Source organism: Peromyscus maniculatus, chromosome 2, assembly GCF_049852395.1.
Source record: "Peromyscus maniculatus bairdii isolate BWxNUB_F1_BW_parent chromosome 2, HU_Pman_BW_mat_3.1, whole genome shotgun sequence".
Taxonomy (NCBI): domain Eukaryota; kingdom Metazoa; phylum Chordata; class Mammalia; order Rodentia; family Cricetidae; genus Peromyscus; species Peromyscus maniculatus.
The window spans coordinates 154,344,127-154,367,683 of record NC_134853.1 but is presented as its reverse complement, the minus strand read 5'-3'; the positions used below and the strand labels follow the sequence as shown (position 1 = coordinate 154,367,683).

The 23,557-nt window shown below is 51.0% G+C and overlaps 1 protein-coding gene across 2 annotated transcripts; it reads right to left on the bottom strand.

Moving 5' to 3' along the window:
• Positions 1–249: 249 nt before the first annotated feature.
• On the bottom strand, positions 250–22,587 carry Il22ra1 (interleukin 22 receptor subunit alpha 1). Of its 2 annotated transcripts, XM_042272090.2 has the most exons (7): positions 22,455–22,587; positions 18,692–18,812; positions 17,730–17,908; positions 15,555–15,730; positions 8,524–8,662; positions 5,609–5,730; positions 250–1,958 (listed from the first exon to the last, which is right to left on the bottom strand). In XM_042272090.2, the coding sequence occupies exons 1-7, from the start codon at positions 22,495–22,497 to the stop codon at positions 1,005–1,007; spliced, it is 1,734 nt and encodes a 577-aa protein (XP_042128024.2). In that variant the 5' UTR covers positions 22,498–22,587; the 3' UTR covers positions 250–1,004. The 2 variants fall into 2 exon arrangements, with proteins under 2 accessions (XP_042128024.2, XP_076421514.1); XM_076565399.1 differs by lacking the exon at positions 22,455–22,587 and having other exon boundaries at positions 18,688–18,795.
• Between the last annotated feature and the right edge of the window lie 970 nt (positions 22,588–23,557).

The window sequence follows — 23,557 nt, the reverse complement described above, 5'->3', positions numbered from 1 at the left end:
TAGAGACTCCTCCTGTCTGCCCTAGATAGCTCAGTCCTTGCCAGCGACAGTCTCCATCCCAGGAGAAAACGCCCATGAGCCAACACGAATGGGAGGGCCCGCCCCCCTTGTGTTCCCAGACTTAAAAACAAACAAAACAAAAAATCCTCCCAGCGGAAGATGGTGGCCGGGTATTGGACCCTGCCACAAAGCACCTCCCAGACATTAATGTCATCCTTGGCACCGCCTCATAAGACAAGTGTGATGATCCCGGTTTCTTTGGTGAGGGAGCTGAGGTCTGAGCTAGCTAATTCACTTGCTTGATGTCATGCAGACGATAGACACGTGGAGAGGCCGGAATGTGAGCCCGGACATGCTGAGGCTCCACGCCCCGTTGAAATGCTTTTCTCTGGACCCCTGCCTGCAGAGAAGTTCTGTGCAGCACACCCCTCACCTTGTGATGGACTAACAGGCCATTCCGGGGTGAAGCCCCCCACAGAGGAGCCAAGAAGGGGCTTCCGGCAGGGAGTGAGCCCTGAGCCACACTCCGCCCTGAAGTTCCGCCATGGTGCTACCTCTGGCCTCGGCAGAAGTGCCTGTTAGGCTGGGTCTCCCAGCTTCCAATCCACGCTCCTTCAGAGAGGGTGGGTGCCTCACTTTTAGTTAAACTACATTAGGGAGCTGGCCAGGAAGCAAGGGAAGATAGGCAGCCTCCAGCCCCATGTCCTAGGAGCTGAGGGGCGGCGTGGGGTGGGTCTCCAGGAGGTTTCCCTGCATTACCTCACTCTGTCCTACCTGCCTGGCTCTGTGGCACAGGCCATTTGCGCATGCCACCTGCTTGTGGTTTCTCCGCCAGAGCCCTCACCATACGCTTGTATCCCCACTTGGGCCCCAAATCTTCCTTTTGCTGGTTCTCGCCAGGGCACCCACCTGGAGCTGGCCTTAGAGTTTGTGGCCTGGTGGGTGTGGGGTTGTCAGCCAGGTCGGGCAGGAGGAAGCCCCGGCCTGCTTGCTCTGATCTCCCTTCAGGATTCCCATTGCACAGTCAGGGCCAAGCCTTTGAAAAGAGAGTCCAGTTCTGTGGACTGTTCCAGCTCAGAGGCTTCAACACGGTGGCTCACGGCCTCAGCCTCAGTCCCTGGACCCTCGTCCTTGGGACACACGAGGGAGTCCAGCAGGCCCCAGGGACTTGGTTCCTGGTTGGAGGGGGAACGTGAGAGGGAGTGGGTGTGCAAAGGGAGGGAGACAGGGTGGCCCTCGATCTGGACAGAGGACAGGAGGGATAGCGCCCCCTTCAGGTACCGTGGTGTGTCTGGTGCACTGCTGTGCAGTGTGTGAAGGTCAGGCCCTCTGTCTGGGCAAAATTCCAGAGGTAGGGGGAGTGACTTTGGTCTCTGTATCTCCTCCTGAGCCAAGGAGGTGACTCCCTGCAGAGAAAGGTCCCCTGGGAGACAGCTTCCAGCAAGAGTGTCTTCCTGAAGCTGACCCTTTGGCATGGGGTGTTTGGGATGGGAGAGGAGCTCAGGAGCGGAGTCTTTGCCAGTGTCTTCCCCACACACAGCGTAGGAAGCAGGCCAGCTGTCCAGAATGCCTTGCGCGTTATGGGTGGAAGGATGGGTCTTCATCACCTGCTGTGGCGAGTAGACTAGAGTTTTGGCATCAGAGGCTACCTGAGGTGCATAGGAAGGGGGCTGGACCTCAGGGACAGCCTTTGGGGCATAGGATGGTGGGGACAATGTCTGCTGAGGTGGCGCTCTGGTGGGCCGGAGGATGGAGACATCTGACTGCCCTATGTAGGTGATCTCAGGCAGGCTGGGCCGCTGTGCAGCTCCAGGTGGCTCCCTGGGCCCAGAGACCACCACCTGGGAGTACTGGATGGGCTGAGCCAGACTGCTGGGGCCACTGAGGTCCAAGACAGGGATCAGAACATGCTCCTGGATGAAGCGTAGCGGCTGGAAGGACAGGACACGCTGGACATTCTGTGGGAAGACAAGAATCCACCCTTTAGGGCATGCTCTTCCTTTTCTTCTTTCTTTCTTTCTTTCTTTCTTTCTTTCTTTCTTTCTTTCTTTCTTTCTTTCTTTCTTTCTTTCTTTCTTTCTTTCTTTCTTTCTTTCTTTCTTTCTTTCTTTCTTTCTTTTTCTCTCTCTCTCTCTCTCTCTTTCTCTCTCTCTCTCTCTCTTTCTCTCTCTCTCTCCCTCCCTCTCTCTCTCTCCCTCCCTCCCTCCATCCCTTCCTCCTCTCTCTCTCTCTCTCTCTCTCTCTCTCTCTCTCTCTCTCTCTCTCTCCTCTCTCTCTGATGATCTTGTACATGATGTGTGTGCTCATGGGTGCTTGAGTGTGTATGCATGCACATGTGTGTGGAAGCCAGAGACTGACACCCAGTATCTTTGGCCATTCTTCATCTTCTATATCAAGGCAGGTCTTGTATAATATTAGAGGGACCAGCCTTAATACCACAATCCCAGGGGCTCAGGAGAGAAACTACAAACAGCGAGGACTATCTTTGGGAAAATAGAATCTCAGCACACCGAGCTCTTTAGTTTATTCACTTTAATTCCTCTGGAATAACATCCTATTTACACAGCTTCAGTTCTGTTCTCATGTCTAGCTCCTTTCTTGCCTGATTTCTCTCTATATTTATCTACTGCTCCCTCTAAGTTCTATCTTAATTCTCTTGGCCTCATCTAGGACCTTTTCACCTCATTCTTATCCAGCTAGTACTTCCCCATCTGATTCTTCCTCATCTTCCATCTTGTCCACACATTCTCTCTGGTCAAAATCCTCCTTGTCCCTCTCCGTTCTCAGTCTCTCTGTTCTCTCAGTTCTCTACATACCTCCTCAGAACCCCCAAGTCTTACAGGAGTCCAGTTATAAACCCAAGCAATAGCAGTCCCCTGGTCGAGCAAGGTCACCAGGCTTGAATTCTACAGGATCATAAAGGTAGGTAAGAGTTTCCTCAGGCAGTGACCACCAGGCTTCCAGGGTCAAAATGAGGGTGATAAGAATCACATAGAGGGGCAGTAACTGTTAATTATCATTTGCAACCCAAAAGGGAAGTGACTAATGAATTAACTAAAGACTAAATTCAGGTAATACCTAAGAATAGGGATCTTATGTGCTCAACTATAACCTTAAACATGATTGGTAGAAAATTGTTAAGAATTTATAAGTTGCTAGGTCAATGGGAGAAATAAAACTGTCTTCTTTTTTCCTGTGGCTCCTATCTGTCCAAGCTATCTGCCATTTTTCTGCAGAGTGGGGGAAAGTGTGCTCGGTCGCTAGGCAACTTGAACAGCTAGATGCCTCTGGTGATAGTTAGAGGGAGATCTGGGACTAGAGGTAAGGTTTGGAAAAGGAGGAAGTTAGGCTTAATTGGCACATGTGCCAGGCCTTCTCAAACAGGTAGCCCGGATGCTTAAGTCTGTTCTTAGTACAGAGGTATCTCTGATAAGGTACTTTGCTCCGTCTGGGGATAGTCCTGGCTGGATGCTGCCAATGACGATAATTACAGGGAGGCTTGAACTAGGGTTCAGGCTGTACATAGTTGTCAGCGCAGGTTATCTAAATATTCCTTTAGTAGAGGGGAAATGGTGCCCAATAAATGATGGAAAAGCTGCAATAGCACACAAGAAACTCATAGCAGAAAACGTCTGATAATCAAAAGCCAAATATCACCAAGGCTCCTTGAGCCTCAGCTTGACCTCTGGAAGGACCATGGCTTCTTCCAGGTATTAGCTTTGTCGTAATCAGCTGAAATCCTACTTCATATATTTTTGCGGCTTGTAGCAGGCAGGGTATTGATAATGAGCCCAGAGCTCACCAATTTGGTTGGTCTAACTAGCCACCTTGATCTGAGAATCCTGTGTGTCTGCCTCTAGGGCACTGGGTTTAAGGGTGGGCTGCCACACCCTCCCAGCATTTATGTGAGCACAGGGGTCCTAATAGGTCCTCATGTTTGCATGGCAAGTGGTTACCCACTAAGCCAGCTCCATGTTCTGTTTTGGGATATAGATAGGCAAGGCCCTCTATGTGGGTTGTCAAGGCACCGAGGTCCATTCAAGATGTACACAATCCATCCCTGCCCACAGAGGCATCTCATGCTAGAGAGGCTGATACAGAACGATCTTGAGTTTGAGGTCAGCCTGGGCTACATCGTGAGACCGTGTGTTGAAAAACCAAACCAAACAAGTAAATGGATGTTGTGGCATCTAAGGTCCGGGTTACATCTCTGGTAGAGTAACTTAGGTGATTGACAGCCCAGGAAGTAGATGACCCAGATTTTGGCCTTCCTCAAGGTTGTGGCTTGCATGGCTATGAGGGACTGAGGTGGAAACGGATGTGGATGTGGGGAGGGCCAGAAGCGGTTGAGAGACACTGGGCAGCCAGGACTGTGACACTATGTGAAATGCCCTCTGAGACCCGCAGATGGAGAGAGTTGGCTCCAGAGCCACACTGCTCAGCCTGAGGCTCTGATGGTGACCTTGCTGCTGGAGCCCAGGCCAGGCCCATAGCCAGGTGGGGCCGCGGATGAGATGTGTTGACTCCCTAGGGACTTGGTGCTAAAACTAGATGTCAGTATTTGAAATTAGAGATTTCATGTTACATTCTGAAGCCTGGATTCTCATGGGAAAAAAAAAAGTGGAAGGGGGTAGCCTTGCAGGGCTGACCTGGGCTGCCCATTTAGGGGCTTTTTGTTCAGTTTTGTTGTTGTTGTTTTGAGACAGGGTCTCTCTATGCAGCCTGGCTGTTCTGGAACTTGCTATGTAGACAAGGCTGGCTGTAAACTCACAGAGATCCTCTTGCCTCTGTCTCTTGAGTGCTGGGGTTAAGGATGTGGGCCATCGTGACTGGCTGGTTTTGTTTCTTTGAGGCGGGGTTTTATGTACCCTAGGCTAGTTTTGAACTTGATATGTAGCCAAGGATGACCTCGAGTCCCTCCTGGCGTCCCCTTCCGTGGGTGCTAGGATCACAGTGCTGGGAGTCAACCCAGGCTCTTGTGCATGCTGGGGAAGCCCTCTGCCAACTGAGCTGCGTCCCCAGCCCTTGTTACACTTTGTGACAGGTGCTTACTCACTCTGTAGCTAAGGATGAGCTTGAAACCCTGATCCTCCTGCCTCCACCTTCTGAGTGCTGGGACAGCTACCACTCTGCCTGGGTTTTTGATTCATTTCTTCGTTGTTGTTTTTTAATTTTTTCTTTGTCGGTGGTGGGGGTGGGTTTGTAAGATAAAGTCTCACTGTGCATCTCAGGCTGGCCTGGACCTTGAGATTTTTCTGTATCAGGGCCCCTTGTCCTGGGATTACCTGACTGTACCCATACACTGAGCGTTGACTTTCTAGTCAAATAATGAGGTGTTCTGCAGCCCCATAGAGCCCCACTGCTCAGCCCTTGGTGTTCCCCAGGACCTGTGTTCCCACTTGGCCCTGATGCTTTCAAGGGCACCCCTGTTCAATTCCACTGCCCTGATCATACGCCTTCTTCACACCCTGGAACCTGCCAGACCATCTTTATAAACCCAATCTGCTTTGTGGCAGAACTTGCGCACTGTTCAGGGGCTTCCCCTCTCCTTTGGGACTTGGAGGATCTTCCCAAGATACCCGCCTCTAGCCCCAGGTGGGTGACTCACCAGAGAGTTAGGAGGTACAGGTGGCTTGGTGATGTATTTGTAGCCTAGATAGCAGAGCAAGCCGACGAAGAAACCCATGGCGAATAGCACAGCACCTGAGAAGGAGTAGGTCCACGTCCGGTCTGCAGAAGAGGACAAGAGAAGGCTGTGTGAGGCTTGGAGGCCTCTGGCCCCCCGTCCTTAGCATTCACAAAGCCCTGGACTCAATAAAGCACCATGTAAGCAGGGTGCAGGCCTGAAATCTCAGCATCCGGGAGGCAGAGACTGCATCAGATGCTCAAGGCAATCCTCAGGTACAGGGTAAGTGAAGGCTATTCTGGGCTACACGAGACCCTGCCTTAAAAACAAAAGTGGGACCTAAGGAAGGCCTCTTTTCAGGTCTCTTTCCTCAGTGTGGCTCCAACTCACATAACCAGGGGTCCCAGATGGCCACTGATGTCCCAGCCCATGCAGTCAGTTCATTCAGGCCCCACATCTAGACACTTTCTAGTCACTCTCTGGGCCAAGCGTCTGTATACTAGCCAATATCTTCCTTCAGCAGGAGGTGAGCCTGGTCAGGACGCAAGCTCTGTCACAGGCACGGGGACTTCCAAGTGTCTGCCATTCAGAGTTTGGTCTAGAAGGTTCTAGAACAGTGGTTCTCAACCTGGGGCATGGAGTGGGCCACAAACAGGGGTCGCCTAAGACTTCAGAAAAGACCAATATTTACATTACAATTCATAACAGCAGCAAAATTACAGTTATGAAGTAGCAACAGAACTAATCTTATGGTTGGGGGTCACCACGACACGAGGAACTGTAATTAAGTGTCGCAGCATTAGGAAGGTTGAGAACCCCTGATGTAGAGGGTCCCAGACAATGTACAATTATGCCTCGGTTTCCTCATTTGTGAAATATATGAGGTGAGACAACTTTGACGCCCCTTCCCCCTACCAAGATGCTGGGATGCTATTCTGTAACTCCCGGGCATCCTGAGGAAATAAAGAGGGGATTCTGGGATCTGGGGAGAGGGCAAACCTAGACTAAGGTCAAGGGCAGGTGGTTCACTCTGATGGAAGTGCAGGGTAAGCCTGAGGCAGAGGGGCTAGCTGTACACTAGATTGTGAGGAGGAGATGGTTAGAGTCAGGCAAAGCTAACTGGGTTCACTGACCAGCTGTGCAGCCTTGGGCAAGTTACTTAACCTCTCTGAGCCAGAGTTCCTCCTGTGTAAAATGAGGATTATGCTACCAACATTTGGGGGTTAGTGTTTTAAAAATTAAGAAATATATGCAATCATAAAGATGAAAGAAGAATGTATAAAGCATCTGGCATGTTGGCCACGGAGTTGTTCATAATAGCAGGAAGTTTGTAACATACTTCGTTCTTTAAGGAGAAAGCATCTTAGGTCCATGGGCAAGAAACACCCAAGAAAAGCAAGCTTCAGCTGAAAGCAGCGATGGTCTCAGGTGAAAGTATGCCTGTCATCTCAGGAGGCTAGAGGCTAGCCTGGGCTACAGAGGGAGACCCTGTTTTAAAACATAACAAAAAAGCCAAACCCACTCAAAACCTAGTGTGGTATTGCAAGCCAGTTCACATGGGATCAAGCCCCCAGGAGGGTGGATGAGGAGTGGCCCGTCTGCTGCCCAGAGCAGGGTGGGGTGGGGTGCCTGGGGACAGGTGACACATATTCCATGAGGTTGGGGTGAAGGTCAAAGATCACATTATACACGCCCCAGCTTGGCACCCGCAAAGTGGTTTCTGTTCCGAGCCTCCTGCTTGCCAGGTTCTATTCTGGTGCCCGGGTCCCTCACGAAGGAAGGGCATGCCCCGTCATGTCTGCCAGGGCTGACTGCCCTCCAGCTGCGTCTCCTGCCGGATAATGCTCTGGGATGCAGGCAGAGAAGCTAGTCTCTTGCAGGTTCTGATGGGCTGAGTTTCCAGACAAAGCTGAGGACAGGGGCCATTTTTCAGGCAGTGCCATGCACTGCTGTCCAGTTCTCAAACTGAGTTCTGAGGGAGACTACACTTGGCAGAAGTCACCTGAACACGATAGTTCGGATGGACACCCACCCTCACAGACATCCCCACTGACTGACGTCACTGTCCTGCTCTAGCTGGAAGCTTGAAACATCACGACTCTTCTAACTTGCTTGGGAACATGAGCCTAACCAAAGAGCAGATGCTCCATGTCTTTTCAGAGTTTTACTTCCCATAGTTGGGGATGGAACCCCAAACCTTGCCTGCATTCTGCTACTGAGCCATAGCCCAAGTTCCCAAAGTGTGCTAGAGGCAGGGGCCATGCCACTCTCTCCCCAAGTAGATGACTCAAAACTATCTATCTGTACAGTAACAGTGCTTAGAACAGAGTCACTGGAACCGGGCCTCATTCCAGCATTCTTGTGTGACCTTGGGTAAATTATGTAACCACTCTGAACCTGAGTTTCCTCTTCTGTAGAATGAAGGTGATTGAAGTACCCACCCCCCGCCCCCCAAGACTGTCGGGGAGTCATGGTTCATAGTGACTAGTCCCTGGTCCGCTTAGCAGAAATTCGAGCTACCATTATCACCACTGTGGTTCTTTGGCTTTGAAGGTATGGAGGATCATTTTATCCTCTCGGTCCCACCCCAGCACACCTCCTCCCCTAGTATATGCTCCTTGAGTTGATAATGCACATGTTTGCTTTGCCAGAGTTTACACAAAGCTGGCCAGAGGCAAGAAATTCGGGCGTTGGCTAAGGGCGGTGATTAAACATTCACTAAGTGAACCCTCTAGACAACTCAGCTATGGATAAACAAAGATCAATCTTAATACGACACCACCAGTCTCCAAGGGTTCTCAGAGGCCTGCCGAGCATCCCCTTGGTTACAGGGAGGAAGGAATGAGGTTAAGTTGGGCGCTGAGGAATCCTCCCCCCACGACCTCAGTTGAACTCACCAGGCAGCGTCTTCACTTGGCACACATAGGGGGCGCTCTCCTTGGACCACATTGGAGCCAAAATTGTGATGTACCCGAGGAACTGTGTGTCGGGAGTCAGACCCAGGAACTCATATTCTCTCTGTTTGCCTTCAAGGTGCTGAAATGGACAGAGGACCCAGCGTGACTGCGCGCGAGCACACACACACACACACACACACACACACACACACACACACACACACACCATACACATGTACAAAACACCCCTCTGCATTCCTCAGCCGGCCTGACCGGGCAGCTCAGCTGGTGGCCTTTCATTCTGCTCCATCTTCTTTTATCGTTTCTCAGAGAACCTGGTCTGTCACATTGCGGCGCCTACAGATACCAGCTGCTGTGGTGACAGCATGATTGCCACGGCCATCCCTGCCTCGCCCCTGCCCCCTCCATCACCAACCCCGCCCCCACTCTCTGTTCCTCCCCCTCCTGCCCTGCTCTCCCCAGCCTGGGCTCCTCCGTGGCCCCTGGCTGGTCACTCACCTCTGGCATGGCCCCTGTTCACTGGCACGATTCATCTTGGTACCACCGTGATCTTTCTAAAAGCTGCTCCAGAGCCTCAGCTGCTCGGCCCGTATGCACAAGGCAACAACATCCTAGTCAAACCCCATCTACAGCCCCCGGCTCAAAGCTCTGGGCAGGCAGCCCCCCCCCCCCCCCCGCCTCTGGTGAACCCCTGATTGACTAAGCTGGGGTTCGTTTCCGTCTGCTGTCCCGCTGCGGTAACCGCTTGTGGTTCTCGCCCCAGGTTTCTCTAGCTCCCCTACCTTGGATTCCCCCAGCTTGCCTGCCTGGTGCCGCCCTTGCGGGGGCTCCTGTCACTCTGTGGCTAGGTCACCTGTGTCTGCCCCTCTGTGCCATGCAGGATGAACTCTTCACCCATCTTTATCTCTGTTGGTCAGTAAATGATCTTGTCGGGACCTGTGGCCTCTACGGTCACTGATGAAGACTCTGATGGACAAAACGAACCCCTTCTGGGTGGCACCAGGCAGGCACCTCCACCCTGCATGTTCCCAGTCCCACCCTTAACACTGCTTCCTGTTCTCAAATTCTCTTTATAACTTCTAACTTCCCTCATCTTGGAGACCCGAACTTAACTCGTCCTCTGTGGCTAACAGCTTCCCTTAAAGGAGCAGAACTCCTTCTTTTTAACTCTTTCAGCCATGCTTTCTCTTTCCTGAACACATGAACCAAGGTTTAAGGTCCTGTGCTGGTTGATGGGGGAGGGGCCTGGGCTGGTGGGGACCGGGATGTCTGCATGAAGTGGGTGGACTATGTGGCTTGATTTTATAAATTACTTTTTTGTGGAGCTCATACAGCAAATATCCTGTGGTACAAGTCCGGGGCCGTCATTACGGCACCGCAAGTCCTTCCCAAGTTTTCCCTGCCTCTGTCTTGGCTTAGCATGTCACCCTCTGGCTCTCCACCTTGCGCTCTTCCGTTCATATATCTGATCCCTTTTCATTCTGATTCCAGGGATTTAACAACTATTATTAACATGTCTATGACACTCTGACAGCTTGCCATGAGCTGTCCCACATGGACTCATGTTTTGACTGCTTGGTTCCCAGATGGGTGCAATATTTTGAGAGGTTCTGGAAACTTCAGGAGGCAGTACCTGGCTAGAGGAAGTAGGTCAAGGGTCAAGGGGTGGGTCCTTGGAGATATTATGTCCCTGACCCTGTGTTCATAGTTATTTACTTATTTATTTGTCTGTTTATTCATTCATTCATTCATTCATTTATTTAAAATTAGAGGGGTGTGTGTGTGTGTGTGTGTGTGTGTGTGTGTGTGTGTGTGCGCGCGCGTGTGCGTGTGCGCGCCTAAATGCAGCACCTTTGGAAGCCAGGATCCCTTGGAGCTGGAGTTACCAGCAGTTGTGAGCCACCTAACTGGGAATTGAACTTGGGACCTCTGCAAGAGCAGGCCACACTCTTAACCATGAGCCGTCTCTCCAGCCCTCCTCCCCTCCCCTCCCCTCCTGTCCCTTCCCCTCCCCTCTATTTTCTGTGTATGAAAAGCCTTCTCTGCCATATATTCCTCCACCATGAATTCTGCCCAAGTGCACGGTACCAGCAACCGAGACTGAGTCCTCTGGAACCGTGAGCCCAAGAGCCAATTCTTCCCTTTAAGTTGTCCTGCTGGGTACTTTGGTCATGGTGATGAAAGCAATTAATAAAATGACCAAAATGGGAAAAAAAAAAAAGAACTGTCTGAAGGTGCTGGGGAGGAACCACAGAGGGGATGAGGGAGGATTAACAGCAACCGAACTTTTAATGCCTTTTATCCTGAAGGCAGATTCCAACCTGCACTCTGTGGGGTGGCCGAAGCCTAGAGGCCGTGCCATTTTGCCGGGATAACCAGAGGACAGTTTGGGGTGATCCCAGTGACTGGAAAGTGGGGGCAAACCAGAGACGGGAACACTCTGTGGCGGAGGCCCAGGCTCTCTGTGTGAACTCAGCCCTACCCCTGGATGCCTTCACATACACATTGCATGCGTGAGGCAGCCTCCAGGCCTAAGTAAAATAAAGACTGAGTGGAGACATCAGAGAGTGAAGTTTAGCCGAGTTAATGCAAAAACACCCCAGGAAGCCGAGCACGGTGGCAGTCGGGAGGCAGAGACAGGGTAGCTGCCAGTTCGAGGCCAACCTTAGCTACACGATAAGTTCCGGGCTAGCCTGGGCTACAGTGGGAGACTTTGTTACAAACAAACAAACAAACAAACAAACAAACAAACAAACAAACAACAAAATCCCCCCCTCCAAAGAACAAAAACTAATCTACACCCTTTGGAGGTGTTAACACAATCCAGAGTCACTTCAATGCGGCATTCATAATATTCAGGATACATTACACAACACACAAGGAAAGCAAAAACTGTGACTCCAACATGACCAGAATGTTGGGCTTAACACACAACACTTTTGAATCAGCTGTCAAATTGTGTTCAAGGGAGTAAAAGAAAATATGTTCATAATGAATAAATGAGGGTAGGTGAGATGGCTCAGCAGGTAAAGGTGCTTGCTGCTAAGCTTGGGGATCTGAGTTCAATCCCCGGGACCCCCATGGAGGAAGGCGAGCACCGACTCCCGCATGTCCTCTGACCTCCATACTTGTGCCTGTGCCCCTTTACACACGCACAAAATGCAGCCAGTAAAGAAATCTCAGCAGTGTCTGGTAAATAGAAATATTGGAAACCAGAACTGAACAATATCTTATTTTAAAAAAGTGCAGAGTGGCCTTCACAACGGTTTGGGAAGGAGAGAAGACAGAAGCCTGAAGACAAATGGACAGGATGAACCGCAGTAAGTAGGAGGGACAGTGGTGCCCTTCTGTGGCGTGCTGAAAACCTCGGGAGTCTTCCTTAAAAGGGTGACTTTAGGTCTGGGCATGTGGCCAGGTGCTCACCTAGTACCTGCAAGGCTCTGAGTTCTAGTCCACACGCTACAAAAATAGCGAGAAAAGAATATGTTTTTATGGCATGTGAGTCTCCTGTCAGCGAAAAAGGCCTGCGGGGTGGCTCAGTGGGTAAAGACGCTTGCCGCCAGCGCTGACGGCCTGAGTTCAAACCTGAGTGGTGGAAGGAGAGAATCAGCTCCTGCAAGATGTCCTCTGACCTCCACACATGCGCTGTGACACATGCATGCTCCTACACGTGCACACATGCACAAAATAAACCTCGAAAGGGAAGCTGTCAGGATATTGTCTGCAAAGATGTATTTTAAACATAAAGACACAGGCTAAAGATACATGGTTATAGAAAGGCACCAGGGCTGGATAGATAGCTCAGACATTCAAGGCTACAGTTTACAACCAAAACTCCAAGAGTTAGGTTCCTGAGACCCATGTCAGAGCCCATCTCTCTAGCTTCTCTTTTGGGGCCTGAAGAGATGGCTCAGTGGTTAAGAGCACCCACTAATTTTGCAGGATCCAGGTTCAGTTCTCAACACCTATATAATTGCTTACAACCATCCATAACTCCAGTTCCAGGGGATCTGATGCCTTCTTCTGAGCTCTAGGGGCACCAAGCATGCATGTGATACACAGACATATGTGCAGTCAGAACACTCGTACACATTAAACAAATCTTTAAATATATACGTATGTATGTATATACCATACACACTATAAGGAGACCAGAGTGGCGATATCCATGTCAGATCAAGTGGTCTTCAACAGGAGACAAAAGGGGGTGTCATCGTGACTAGTGGCCAACTTATCAGGGAGATGTGAGAATCATGCATGTGTGTGTTTAATAAGAGTTTCAAAGTGCATGACAGAAAAATGCACAGAACTAAGGGGAGATAAGTAAACTCATATGCCTAGCTGAAGAGTTTAGTACTCTTATTAGCTAAAAGAACAATACAGGCGCTCCACCCCACCCCCGTCAGAAAAGATACAGATGGGAAAGCTCCATTGGGCTCCACTATCTAGTCGGTGTGTGCAGAGCACACTGCTCTACACCTCCAAACACACTCACTCTCTTCAGAAGCCAAGCAGATGGCAGGCCATAAAACAAACCTTCATGAGCTTAAAAAAAAGACTAATTCGGATAGAGCAGGCTCACGGGCCACAGGCCAAATTAAATTAGAAATCAGGAATCATAAAATCTTTAGTCCAACCCAAATATTTATCAGAAGGAGCTGCTTTGATGACGGGCTAATCTCTAGCTGTTTCCATGACGACTGCAGGAATCCTCCACCACCTGCACCCCTGGCCCCCACAGCACAGTCCCAACAGGCTCCTCAGGCTTCTCTCTCGAGGTTCTCCCGCTTCAAGGCGAGGGAGGAGTGCCCTATGGGATGCTCACTACAATCCGGGTCTCAGACATGCCGCTGAAACATCCGAGCAGACTGGGAGGGACCCCGATGGTCTGTCTCATCAGCTTGATTGAATTAAGAGCTACTTAGGGGACAGAGAGGCCGTCCCTGGCTGTGTCTGTGAGAGTGTGTTCAGGATGGAATTGCTGGGGTTCTGACCTGATGGATGGATCAATCCCTTAATGGGTTTGTAATCTGATGGCTTCTCTAGGAAGCAGTGAGAGGTGGGAAGTGGTCTTCTGGGGAAGGAGGCCACTGGATGTGTGTCCTTGAAGGCCGCCCGAGTCATGCCCTGGCCTCTTCCTGTGTCCTCTCTCTGTGTTTCCTGCTTCTGTGACCTGCAGCACTCAGCTCTGCCACACCCCTCCTGACACCTCTGAGACTCCTATTGTCCCTTGAGTTACTTCTGACAGGGCCCACAGGAGCTGCGCTTTGACCAAGCTCCCTGGGAGGTTCTGACGCCACTGGTCCAAGGCATGTGCCGGAAGGCGGCCTCCTGTGGCTTCACGCTCCAGCCAGAACAGCCAGCTTTGGGCTTTCCAAAAACGTTGTGCATGGTCCTGCTTCTCTTTCTGATCATGGTGCCGCCACAGATGGAGGCCCTCCAGGGTAACTGCAGGCCTTGCTCGCATCTGTGACCCTGTCCAGTGAGTGGCTTAACCTCTCTGAGTGTGTGTCTTCTCATCTCAAAGATGGGGATGCTAGCTCCCATTCACGGAGCTGTGGTGAAGATAAGCGACATGCTTGCATGCCTCAGAAAGTGGCATGGACACCCCAGAGTTTTCCGCAGTCTCTTAGGTCCTGCCGAGCTGACATGCCTCGTTGCCTGTTCCAGTTCTTGTTTTAACCCCTCCCCCACCCACTAGGTCATTCACTCTTTGAGGGATTTTTTTTTTTCCAGAACTGCAGAGAAGGAAATGAAGGTTCACCCAACTGAGTCATGGATTAATGGTACACAGGGGAGTGTATACAGTCGGATCATTTGCATACCGTCTGCCACTTGTGGCCTTTTGACCTCTTGTTAGGACCCATCTTAAGTCACTCCCGACACACAGCTTCCCCAAACACTTCCGGGCTCACTCCAGGATTTTAATTTCCTTTCTCTCTCTTTTTTAGACACAGACTCACACAGGTCAAACCTGCTGCCTGAGAATGGTCCCGAACTCCTGATTCTCCTGCCTCCACCTCTGAGCTGTGGTTATAAGCATACACCAGCACACTTTGTTTCTGTGGTTTGGGGAACCAAATCCAGAGCTTTGCACATGCTAGGCAAGGACTTTACTAACAGAGGTATGGCTGCTGCCCCATGGCTCCAACATTTTCTAAAGAGACTGACTGGGAGGTGGTGACACACACCTTTAATCCCAGCACTCGGGAGGCAGAGGCAGGTGGATCTCTGTGAGTTTGAGGCCAGCCTGGACTACGTAGTGAGTTCCAGGACAGCCAGGACAACGCAGAGAAACTATGTCTTGAAAAATAAATAAAATAAATTTTTTAAAAAGAGAGAGAAAGAGAAGGACTGGAGATATTAATAGAACTATATTGTTCTCTGGATATTGGAGGATATTAGGCAAAAATAAATAAATAAATAAATAAATAAATAAATAAATAAATAAATAAATAAATAAATAAATAAGGCTTTCTGAACAAGGCCCAGTGACACAGCCTGTAATACTAGCGCTAATGCAGAAGGATTGCTATGAGTTTGTAGTGAGTTCAAGATGATCTTGGCTTACAGAGTGATACTCTGCCACAAACAAACAAACAAACAAACAAACAAACAAACAAACAAACACCAATCAATGTACCAACCAAGCAAAGGAATCTGGTCCAATAGATAGGAATAGTTTGCACGGTACAAAATTGAATATGAAAAGTTTATATGGTATAAAATTAAATATGAACAGTTTGCACGGTACAAAATTAAATATGAAAAGTTTGTACGGTACAAAACCGAAGCCTTGGCTCTGGAGGCCCTCCCTTGAGCATGCTACGGAATATGTGAGCCTACAGAGGTCGGTCGTGGCTCATGACCCCACTAGGATTCTAGGAACCCTACAAGGACATTTTTGGGGAAGTGCTGTTTTATATAATGTGTCACTTTTGCCGAAAGCAGACCTATCTTATTGGGAGGGAAGGGGGTTCAGGAAGGTCTGGGATATGACCTATATTTACCATTAGGTAGGTGTGGTTGACGTGGAGTTCTAAGCGGTAGAACAGGTCCTGGAAAATCTCCTCCAGAGTTAGCTGGTGGCCATCTTCCGAGAGGACGGGTGTGAATGTGGGGTGGATTAGCATCTGGATGGACCGCACTTGGGGGATACAGGTCACAGCCGGTGGTTTGATGGTAGCTAGAAAGGGGGAGAGAGAAAAGCTGGGAATGATTTGTGGAGCAGCGATGGATTCAACATGTGAAAAGAGGCCTCTGAGTGGCTGTTGGTCAAGAATGAGGCTGCCTGGGGGTGACAGAGGGTGGATGGGAGGTACCCAGGCAGGAAGGGAACTAGCCCTGATCCTGATGCCTTTAGTTCCGCCTCGATGCATCCTAGCCCTGGCATCCCCAATATGTGCCTGGAACACCCTTCCCCTTAGTCTGCTGCAATGACAATTTTGGGGGTATCAATGGCAGTTGAGTCCAGACAGAGTCTAAATAATACCCAGTCCAATGCTATCGCATCTACTCCCAAGACTCTGCTCTCTCAGGATGGAATTTTCCAAATGACTTCTCTGTTTTACAATACCTTAAAAAAAAAAGTGTGTGTATGTGTGTGTGTGTGTGTGTGTGTGTGTGTGTGTGTGTGTGTGTGTACATGTGGAGGGGATATTGGGTTTATTCTATGTGTATGGGTGTTGCACCTACGTGTCTGTCTATGTACTACATGTGTACCTGGTGTCCAAGGAGACTGAAGAGAGTGTCAGATCCCCTGGACTTGAGTTCAGACGGTTGTGAGCCACCATGTGGGTGCTGGGAATTGAACCTGTGTCCTCTGCGAGAGCAGCCAGTGCTCTTGATTGCTGAGCTAGTTTGTCAGTCAGAGTGTTGGGTGCCTTGTGTTAGGCCTCTCACTGAACTGGAAGTCGTCATTTCAGTCAGGCTGCTTGGCCACTGAGCTCCTAGTGATGGGGTTGCAGGCCGGTACACCCCACCTGTCAGCACCGCAGTGGTGGGGTTACAAGCCGGCACACCCATGCCTGACAATTTTTATTTTTACTTTTTTTACGTGGGTGCTGGGGATTCAAACCAAGTCCTCAGAGCTATATATCAAGAGCAGACTGAGCTCAATCAAAAGAGATCAAGCAGGGCACAACATACTCATCACAGGAAAGATCCACCAAGATGAAGTTTCAATTCTGAACATTTATGCCCCAAACACAAGGGCACCCACATATGTAAAAGAAACATTACTGCCGGGCGGTGGTGGCGCACGCCTTTAATCCCAGCACTTGGGAGGCAGAGCCAGGCGGATCTCTGTGAGTTCGAGGCCAGCCTGGGCTACCAAAGTGAGTTCCAGGAAAAGGCGCAAAGCTACACAGAGAAACCCTGTCTCGAAAAACCAAAAAAAAAAAAAAAAAAGAAAAAAGAAAAAAAAAAGAAAAAAGAAACATTACTAAAACTTAAACCACATATAAAACCCCACACATTAATAGTGGGAGATCTCAACACCCCACTTTCACCACTGGACAGATCTCCCAAATCGAAACTTAACAGAGAAATAAAGGACTTAACTGATGTCGTGACCCAAATGGACCTAATAGATATCTACAGAACATTCCATCCTAACAAAAAAGAATATACCTTCTTCTCAGCACCCCATGGAACTTTCTCTAAAATTGACCACATACTTGGCCACAAAGCAAATCTCAACAGATACAAAACAATTGGAATAACCTCCTGTGTTCTATCGGAACCGGATCTTATCTAAGACTCAGCAGCCAAGGAAGAGCTGGAGGCCTTTACATCCTGAGAGGATGGACAAGGGCTACCAAGAGAGTGGGGAAATGAATTCGGAGCCCCAGCTGTGGTGGTGGGGCCTCCTCTGACCTAAGAAGTTCTGAATAGAGGTAGAGAAAAGGAGCCACCCCCTGGGATGTGCCCTGGCCTGGAAATACCTTCTCTGAAAGCCATATCCCTGAGTGCAGAGATCGGCTGGGTCCCCATCCACTCCAGGTCTGAGAACTCTCCCTTCGCTACCCTCCCCCCAGATGTGTGGCCAGCCTCTCCCCTCCCCCCAGATGTGTGGCCAGCCTCTCCCCTTCCCCCAGATGTGTGGCCAGCCTCTCCCCTTCCCCCAGATGTGTGGCCAGCCTCTCCCCTTCCTGAAGTGAGCAGGCACCCCCCCCCCCCCTTACTGTGTTGCAGTGAGTTGAAACGTTCACTTCTCTTGGAGGTTATTTGAACTCCTGAGCTGACAACCGAGACATTGGCATAGTAAAATTCGGTGAAGTTGCCTGTCTCCATAGTCAGGTTGCAGGACTTCTGCTTGGTCCGTTGACAGCCTGCCTTGGCCAGCCACTCTGTCTCTCCGTACCTGTAGGTGAAGGCAGGCAGGGAATGAGGAGCCACACTGGGCCTGTGGTTTATTAATGGTGATAAGGACATCTGGTATTTACTCAGCATCAAAGCTGCGCTGTGGTCAGCTCTCACAATGGTCCTTATAGGTGTGTTTGTGTTGTTCTCAAGGGAGGAAGCTGCACTTAGAGGAGAAAGCTGTGACCAAGGGTTTGACGTGGGCATCTGATGACCAGACGGAACCCTGCCAGCTTGAGTTGGTCTGTGCTCCTTACCACCTAGCCTTTCACAAGCCCCTGTGGACCCTAATTTACAGGCAAGGAGACAGAGACTCAGAGATGGAGAGTGACCTGCCACATGTTGAAGTGGCAGGACCAAGAAGGGACCTGGGCTTTGTGGAGGGGCTGGAGCTGGACGCAGGTAGGAGGCATGGGTGCGGCTTCCGTGGACCCAGACGCGCCCATGACAATCAGTTGTCAGTACTTTATCACACAGAAGGCATGCACTCTAGTGATGCCATCTTACTCCGCCTGAGATCCGTGATGAGCACACTGTCATTACCCACCCTTGACAGATGGGGAAACTGAGGCTTCCCTGACTGTCCAAGGCTACATGGTGGGAGCTGGCTCTCACACTCAGTCCGACTCCACTGCCTGTACTATTAACTCTAGTGTGTCTTCCCTTTGAGAGGGATGTAGAAAGGAGCAGAGCTTCGTCTGTGTGGGGACATTTGGAGTTGGGGACAGCCTAGAGGTGCTGCAGAGCAGGGTCAGGAGAGGGCAGGGGAGGGTGAGATACCTGCCTCTTATACAACACGTTGTAGACCATGTCCGGGGTGCTCGCTGGTCCACTGTCCCACATCAAGATGTTTTCAAAGTTGCTGGAGTGGAATTTCACGTATCGAAGGAGACCAAATGCGTCCTCTGCAGTGCAGGAGAAAGCAGGGTGAGCCAGCGGGTTGGCACACTGAGGATTCCCCCCTCAAGGAGAGGGGCACCTCATTCTTCAGCACTGTTCCCTGCTCTCACCCTGCTTAGTGAGCCATGGTTTACACCCCAAGACATCCACCATTAAAGTGTTCAGGTCAATGTCTTCTGAGATCATCCCCACCCTGTGCAGCTGTCACTACTACCTAATTCTAAAACATTTTCTATCATCTATCTGTCTGTCTATCTATCTATCTATCTATCTATCTATCTATCTATCTATCTATCTATCTATCTATCATCTATCTGTCTATCTATCATCTATCTATCTATCTATCTATCTATCTATCTATCTATCTATCTATCTATCTATCTATCTATCTACCTACCTATTCATTTATCTTCTGCATTGCTGAGGATGGAACCCAGGGTCTGGGATGTTGATAGGTGAGCACTCTGCTGCTGAGCCTTGGCCTTTATTCTTAACTTTTGAGGGAATTACCAAGGGGTTTCCTAAAGCCTTAAATTCTACCCCCGCTCCCCGCAGTAATCCAGCTGTGAGACTTCTTTACACCCTGTGAATACTTCTGTCCCGTTCACTTTTCAACACTGAGGTTGGCATCCTTAATCTTATTTTAGAGTGCTCCAGGTAAAAGCCCCAAGACAGCACATGTCTGAAGTCAATCCTTTCACACAGTGGTGAAGAAGGTATTGCGAATTCTTCCCATGTCAGTCCCCACCTGCTAGCCATGTTGGGTGGCAAAGGAGCCTTCTACATTGAGACCTCCTAGGACGCAGGATGCTGACGAACGGACAGGGTCGCCATGGGGAAACTGTTTAAGCAATTTGATCTCATTTCCTTCAGTTTAGGATGGGGACAATTTGACTTACTTAGCAACAGACAACGATTACAACAGCAGCCGCCGCCACCGCCGCTTGGGAAGGATGTGCCACCGCTAGCCACCGGCCCCAGCCTCGCCACTCACTGAACGCCCACCCTGTGAGATGGTGACTACTGCTGTTCCCATTTCATGAATGAGCTAGTCATGAGTGCTATTGGCCAGTGTCACAGTTAGCCTTTGACGGGGTCCCAGGGCTACACGGACTGCTCAACTGAGCAGTGGAGCGAGGTGGGTGACCAGCTCTCCATAGGACTCCGCCTGTCCCGAGTGTAAGGGAGGGGCTGGAAAGCAGGAGTGTGTGTGTGGGGGAAGGAGTGTCCTCCTCCACCTCGGCTAAGTGGGGGCGTTAGTGATCTGAGTCCTGGGGGGGGGGCATCAGTTCAAGGAGGATGGAAGGAGGGAGAAGGACAGAAGACAGGCTAGGGAATTTGCAGCAGAGGCGGGGGCGGGGGGTGTAGCTCGGAGACAGAGCAGGGCTGCAACCCCTAGTCCCCCAAATCCCAACCCCAGACTAAAACAGAACCTGTCTGTCAGCCATTGTTTCCAGCTCAGGCCTTTTGCTCAGCTTTAGACAAGGAACGGGCCGGACAGGCCTGGGTCCCAGCGTGACCAGGGAGGGGTTGCTGCCTCTGAAGCGCCAGACCCCACCTGTGGTGAGGAAGAAGGGGCAGATGATGGCGGCCGAGCTGCTCCAGCTCTGAACATACTTAGAACAGCCTGGTTGGCGAGGGTGGGAAAAGGGACAGGTGCAGAGCTTCGAGTGGAGGCCTTGAGTACATATGTCTTTGATGTGTACGTGCCTGCCTCCCCCACACCTGACTACAGCCACGAGCAGGTCGAGGGCTTGAGGGGAGGGTAGCTATTCCTACAGTCCAAGTCTACATGGCTTCCTCAAGAGGGACCTGTGCGCTACAGGGGTGAGGGTGGGCAGACGATCGGAACAGCCCCTTCCTGTTACTGCAGGTCCCCTGCTTACACCTCCCCAAATCTGGGTCAGGCTGGGGCGGCAGCTGTGGCAATCTTTGTTTTCCAGGCTTTCCCAGTGGGACCTTGGGGACAGGGTTCGAGTGTTCCCACTGCCTCTACCCAGTGGGGTGGCTGTGCTGCTGGGCCTGAGATGTGGCTATCATTCTGCTCGGATCCTGGGCTGGGCAGATGCGAGGCCAGTTCTAGAGTTCTCTATTGGGGTGGATCGTTGGCTGGGAACAAGAGACCAGCAGAAGTAATACAGACCTCAGTAGAGGCGTCTGGGTGGACATGAGGGGGTGAGCCCCATGCAGGAGAGAGTAGATTTGAGAGAAGGCTGGGGTCTGTCTGTCCCCTCCAGGTGGCTTAGACTCTGCTGCAGGGCAGGTTGCTACCGGGGACAGTCCCCCGGGAGGATGTCTGGGCTGGGAGAGGCTGGGAGCATCCCTGATTGAAGCAGGGTGGGGAGGACCCAAGTGGGCTTTCTGACATGGGCAGAGCCCCTCCTAACTTAGGGGGTCAATGAGGCTTCTCTCTCTCCTCTTTCCCTCTTGAAATCCATCTGCTCTCCCCTTCCCGCCTGCGTCATCCCTACACTTCCTGGTTGAAAGTCTACATTGTGAAACCCGGGAAGGAAGGAGATGTATGGTGAGGAGTCTGGCCGTCCAGCCACTTTATAAAAGACAGGTTTCACATTTGCGTGGAAAAACAATGTATCAGCTGGTGTGGGAGCTAAGGAAAAAAAACAAAAACAAAAACAAACGCATAGCCAACGTGCACAGTGACCCGGAGCCAGCCTGAGAGCTGGGGTGGGAGCCTGTGTCTGAGGCTAGTGTTAGAGACCTGTCACCTCAGGGCTCCTTTCTGGGCCCCCACCCCTCTTAAAGTATCAGGAGAGTCACAGCTCCGCACCACAGCTAGTGGGACGTCAGAGAACACGCTTTGGGGGATTGCGGAGGTGATGGCGGGGATTGCTGCTTCTAATCTCCACAGCCTGTCACAGGCTGGATCGTGGGGAAGTCGTGCTGATGCTAAGGGCCCATCTGTACTGTTTGGAGAGAGGAGCCAGAGCAGGTTTCTTTCTTTAGGGACAGAATTCTGCACTAAACAAGGAGGAGGTCCAGGAGACGGCTGGACCACTTCCTTCCATCATGCCTGAGCTCCGACTTCTGAGAATCATTTCAGGAGAACAGACCATGCCCACAGCTCATGTGAAGTTCTCACAGGTATGAACCCCAAAATTCACTTTATTGGACTTCACAGTGGTAGTCTCATTTCTATGGGCACCCCGGCATGTTAGTGCAGCCCATCTGGCCACTCTTGAAGGAAAGTGCTTTTACTGATCCAGCCAGAGTGGCCCGAGGAGACAAGGGCAGAGGCAATGGATGGCCTAACTCGAGCTTTGTCTAGCCTGTCAGCCTCTCCTCAGTCAGAAGCTGAACGCAAAGTGGGTACCCACCCCCAGGCTAAGACTCTAGCTACTGAAGGGTGGGGATTCAGCACCCCCAGTTCAGACAGCTGGCCAATGCCTGCATACTGGAATGTCAATTGAGTCCCTTCAAGAAGCTAGGGTCTAGGGGTACTCCAGCGTCCCCTCCAGCTACCTGGAGTAGGCCATCTCTGTCTCCAGAAAAACACCCGGCACCCAGTCCAGTGCCAGCAAGGAAGAAAACGAAACTGGTTGTTAGGAGCCTCTTGGGGCACGAGGAGGCAAATGTGCTCCTTGGCTGTTGGGGCAGGGGGATTTGGGGACAGGTTAGGAAGCACTCACCGGTTAGGGTTCCCACAGCTAAGATGGTCAGTAGTATCTTCATTGGGTCCCCCCAGGGCCCCTTTGGACCTCGGCTCTGGACCCTGCAAGGAGGCTGGGCTGTGTGTGAAGTCTTGCCGCTTTGGCAGCTGGCTCCGCCTGGCATGGGGCGGGGAGAGGAGACCTGTGGGGGCAGGAGTACAAAGGTACCTAGTCTGGTGCTGAGGAATTCCAGGGCCTGGGTGAGATCCAAGGGAGGTTCCCTTCTTGGGTGCTGATGAGGCTGCTGCAGCAGAAGAGCTTGTTTATCTGGTCCTGGTGACTGATTCATCCCAAGGCCCCCGGTGGTGTATCAGCACACTGAGAGGGAAAGGCAAAGCCCAAATACAGTCCTATCAGACGGCAATCGGCACTTATCAAAGCCTGCCCTAAGAATGCATTACAAGAAGAAAAGAATGGGGCAATCAGAGCGCTCCTTCAGCAATGACTCCTTGGCTTGATTCTGGCTGGAGGAAATGCCAGGGGGCTTAAGGCACCTATCCCGCCCCCCCTAGGCTGAACAGTGCCCTTGGAACAGCCTCCTCCTGGCAAGGCTGCTGAGGTGGGAAGCCCAGGCGATCTTAAACTTGAATCTTGGATGAAGAAGCTATAAAAAGTAGGGGGAAATTGGAGTGGAGAGGACCCTTTCAAGCAAGCATGAAGGCCTGCGTTCAGACCCCCAGAACCTCAGTGAAGCTGGATGGACATGCAGTTGCAATGTCTGTGATGCCCGAACTCCTGTAGGTGGGTGGGCGAGAGACGGGAGGATCTGCAGACACTGGTGGTCCAGCTGGCCTGAGGATGCTGCAGCGAGCAACAAGAGATGCTGTCTCACAGAAAGTGGAAGCAGGTGCTGATGCTGAGGCTGTCCTCCAAGCTCCACACATATGTGCCTGCCCTCACTCACACAAACATGCACATGCACGCATGCGCAGAGAAAAAGGTAATAATAACCAAGGGGGTTCTTTCTGCTGCGTTGGAGAAGCCAGAATCGGCAGTACCATAGGACTTTAGATTGGGGTAGTGAGGATTGAGACTCCTCCCCCAGCTCTTATTCCACCTCAAAGAGCACTCCTGGGCAGCAG

Bases quoted from the DNA above. Each gene is read 5' to 3' on its own strand.
- Il22ra1 (XM_042272090.2), bottom strand. From the start codon at position 22,497: ATGAAGATACTACTGACCATCTTAGCTGTGGGAACCCTAACCG. The intron at 18,813-22,454 runs GTGAGTGCTTCC...CCTGCACTGCAG, and splicing joins AGCTGTGGGAACCCTAACCG to AGGACGCATTTGGTCTCCTT. The intron at 17,909-18,691 runs GCAGGTATCTCA...CTTCACCTACAG, and splicing joins TACAACGTGTTGTATAAGAG to GTACGGAGAGACAGAGTGGC.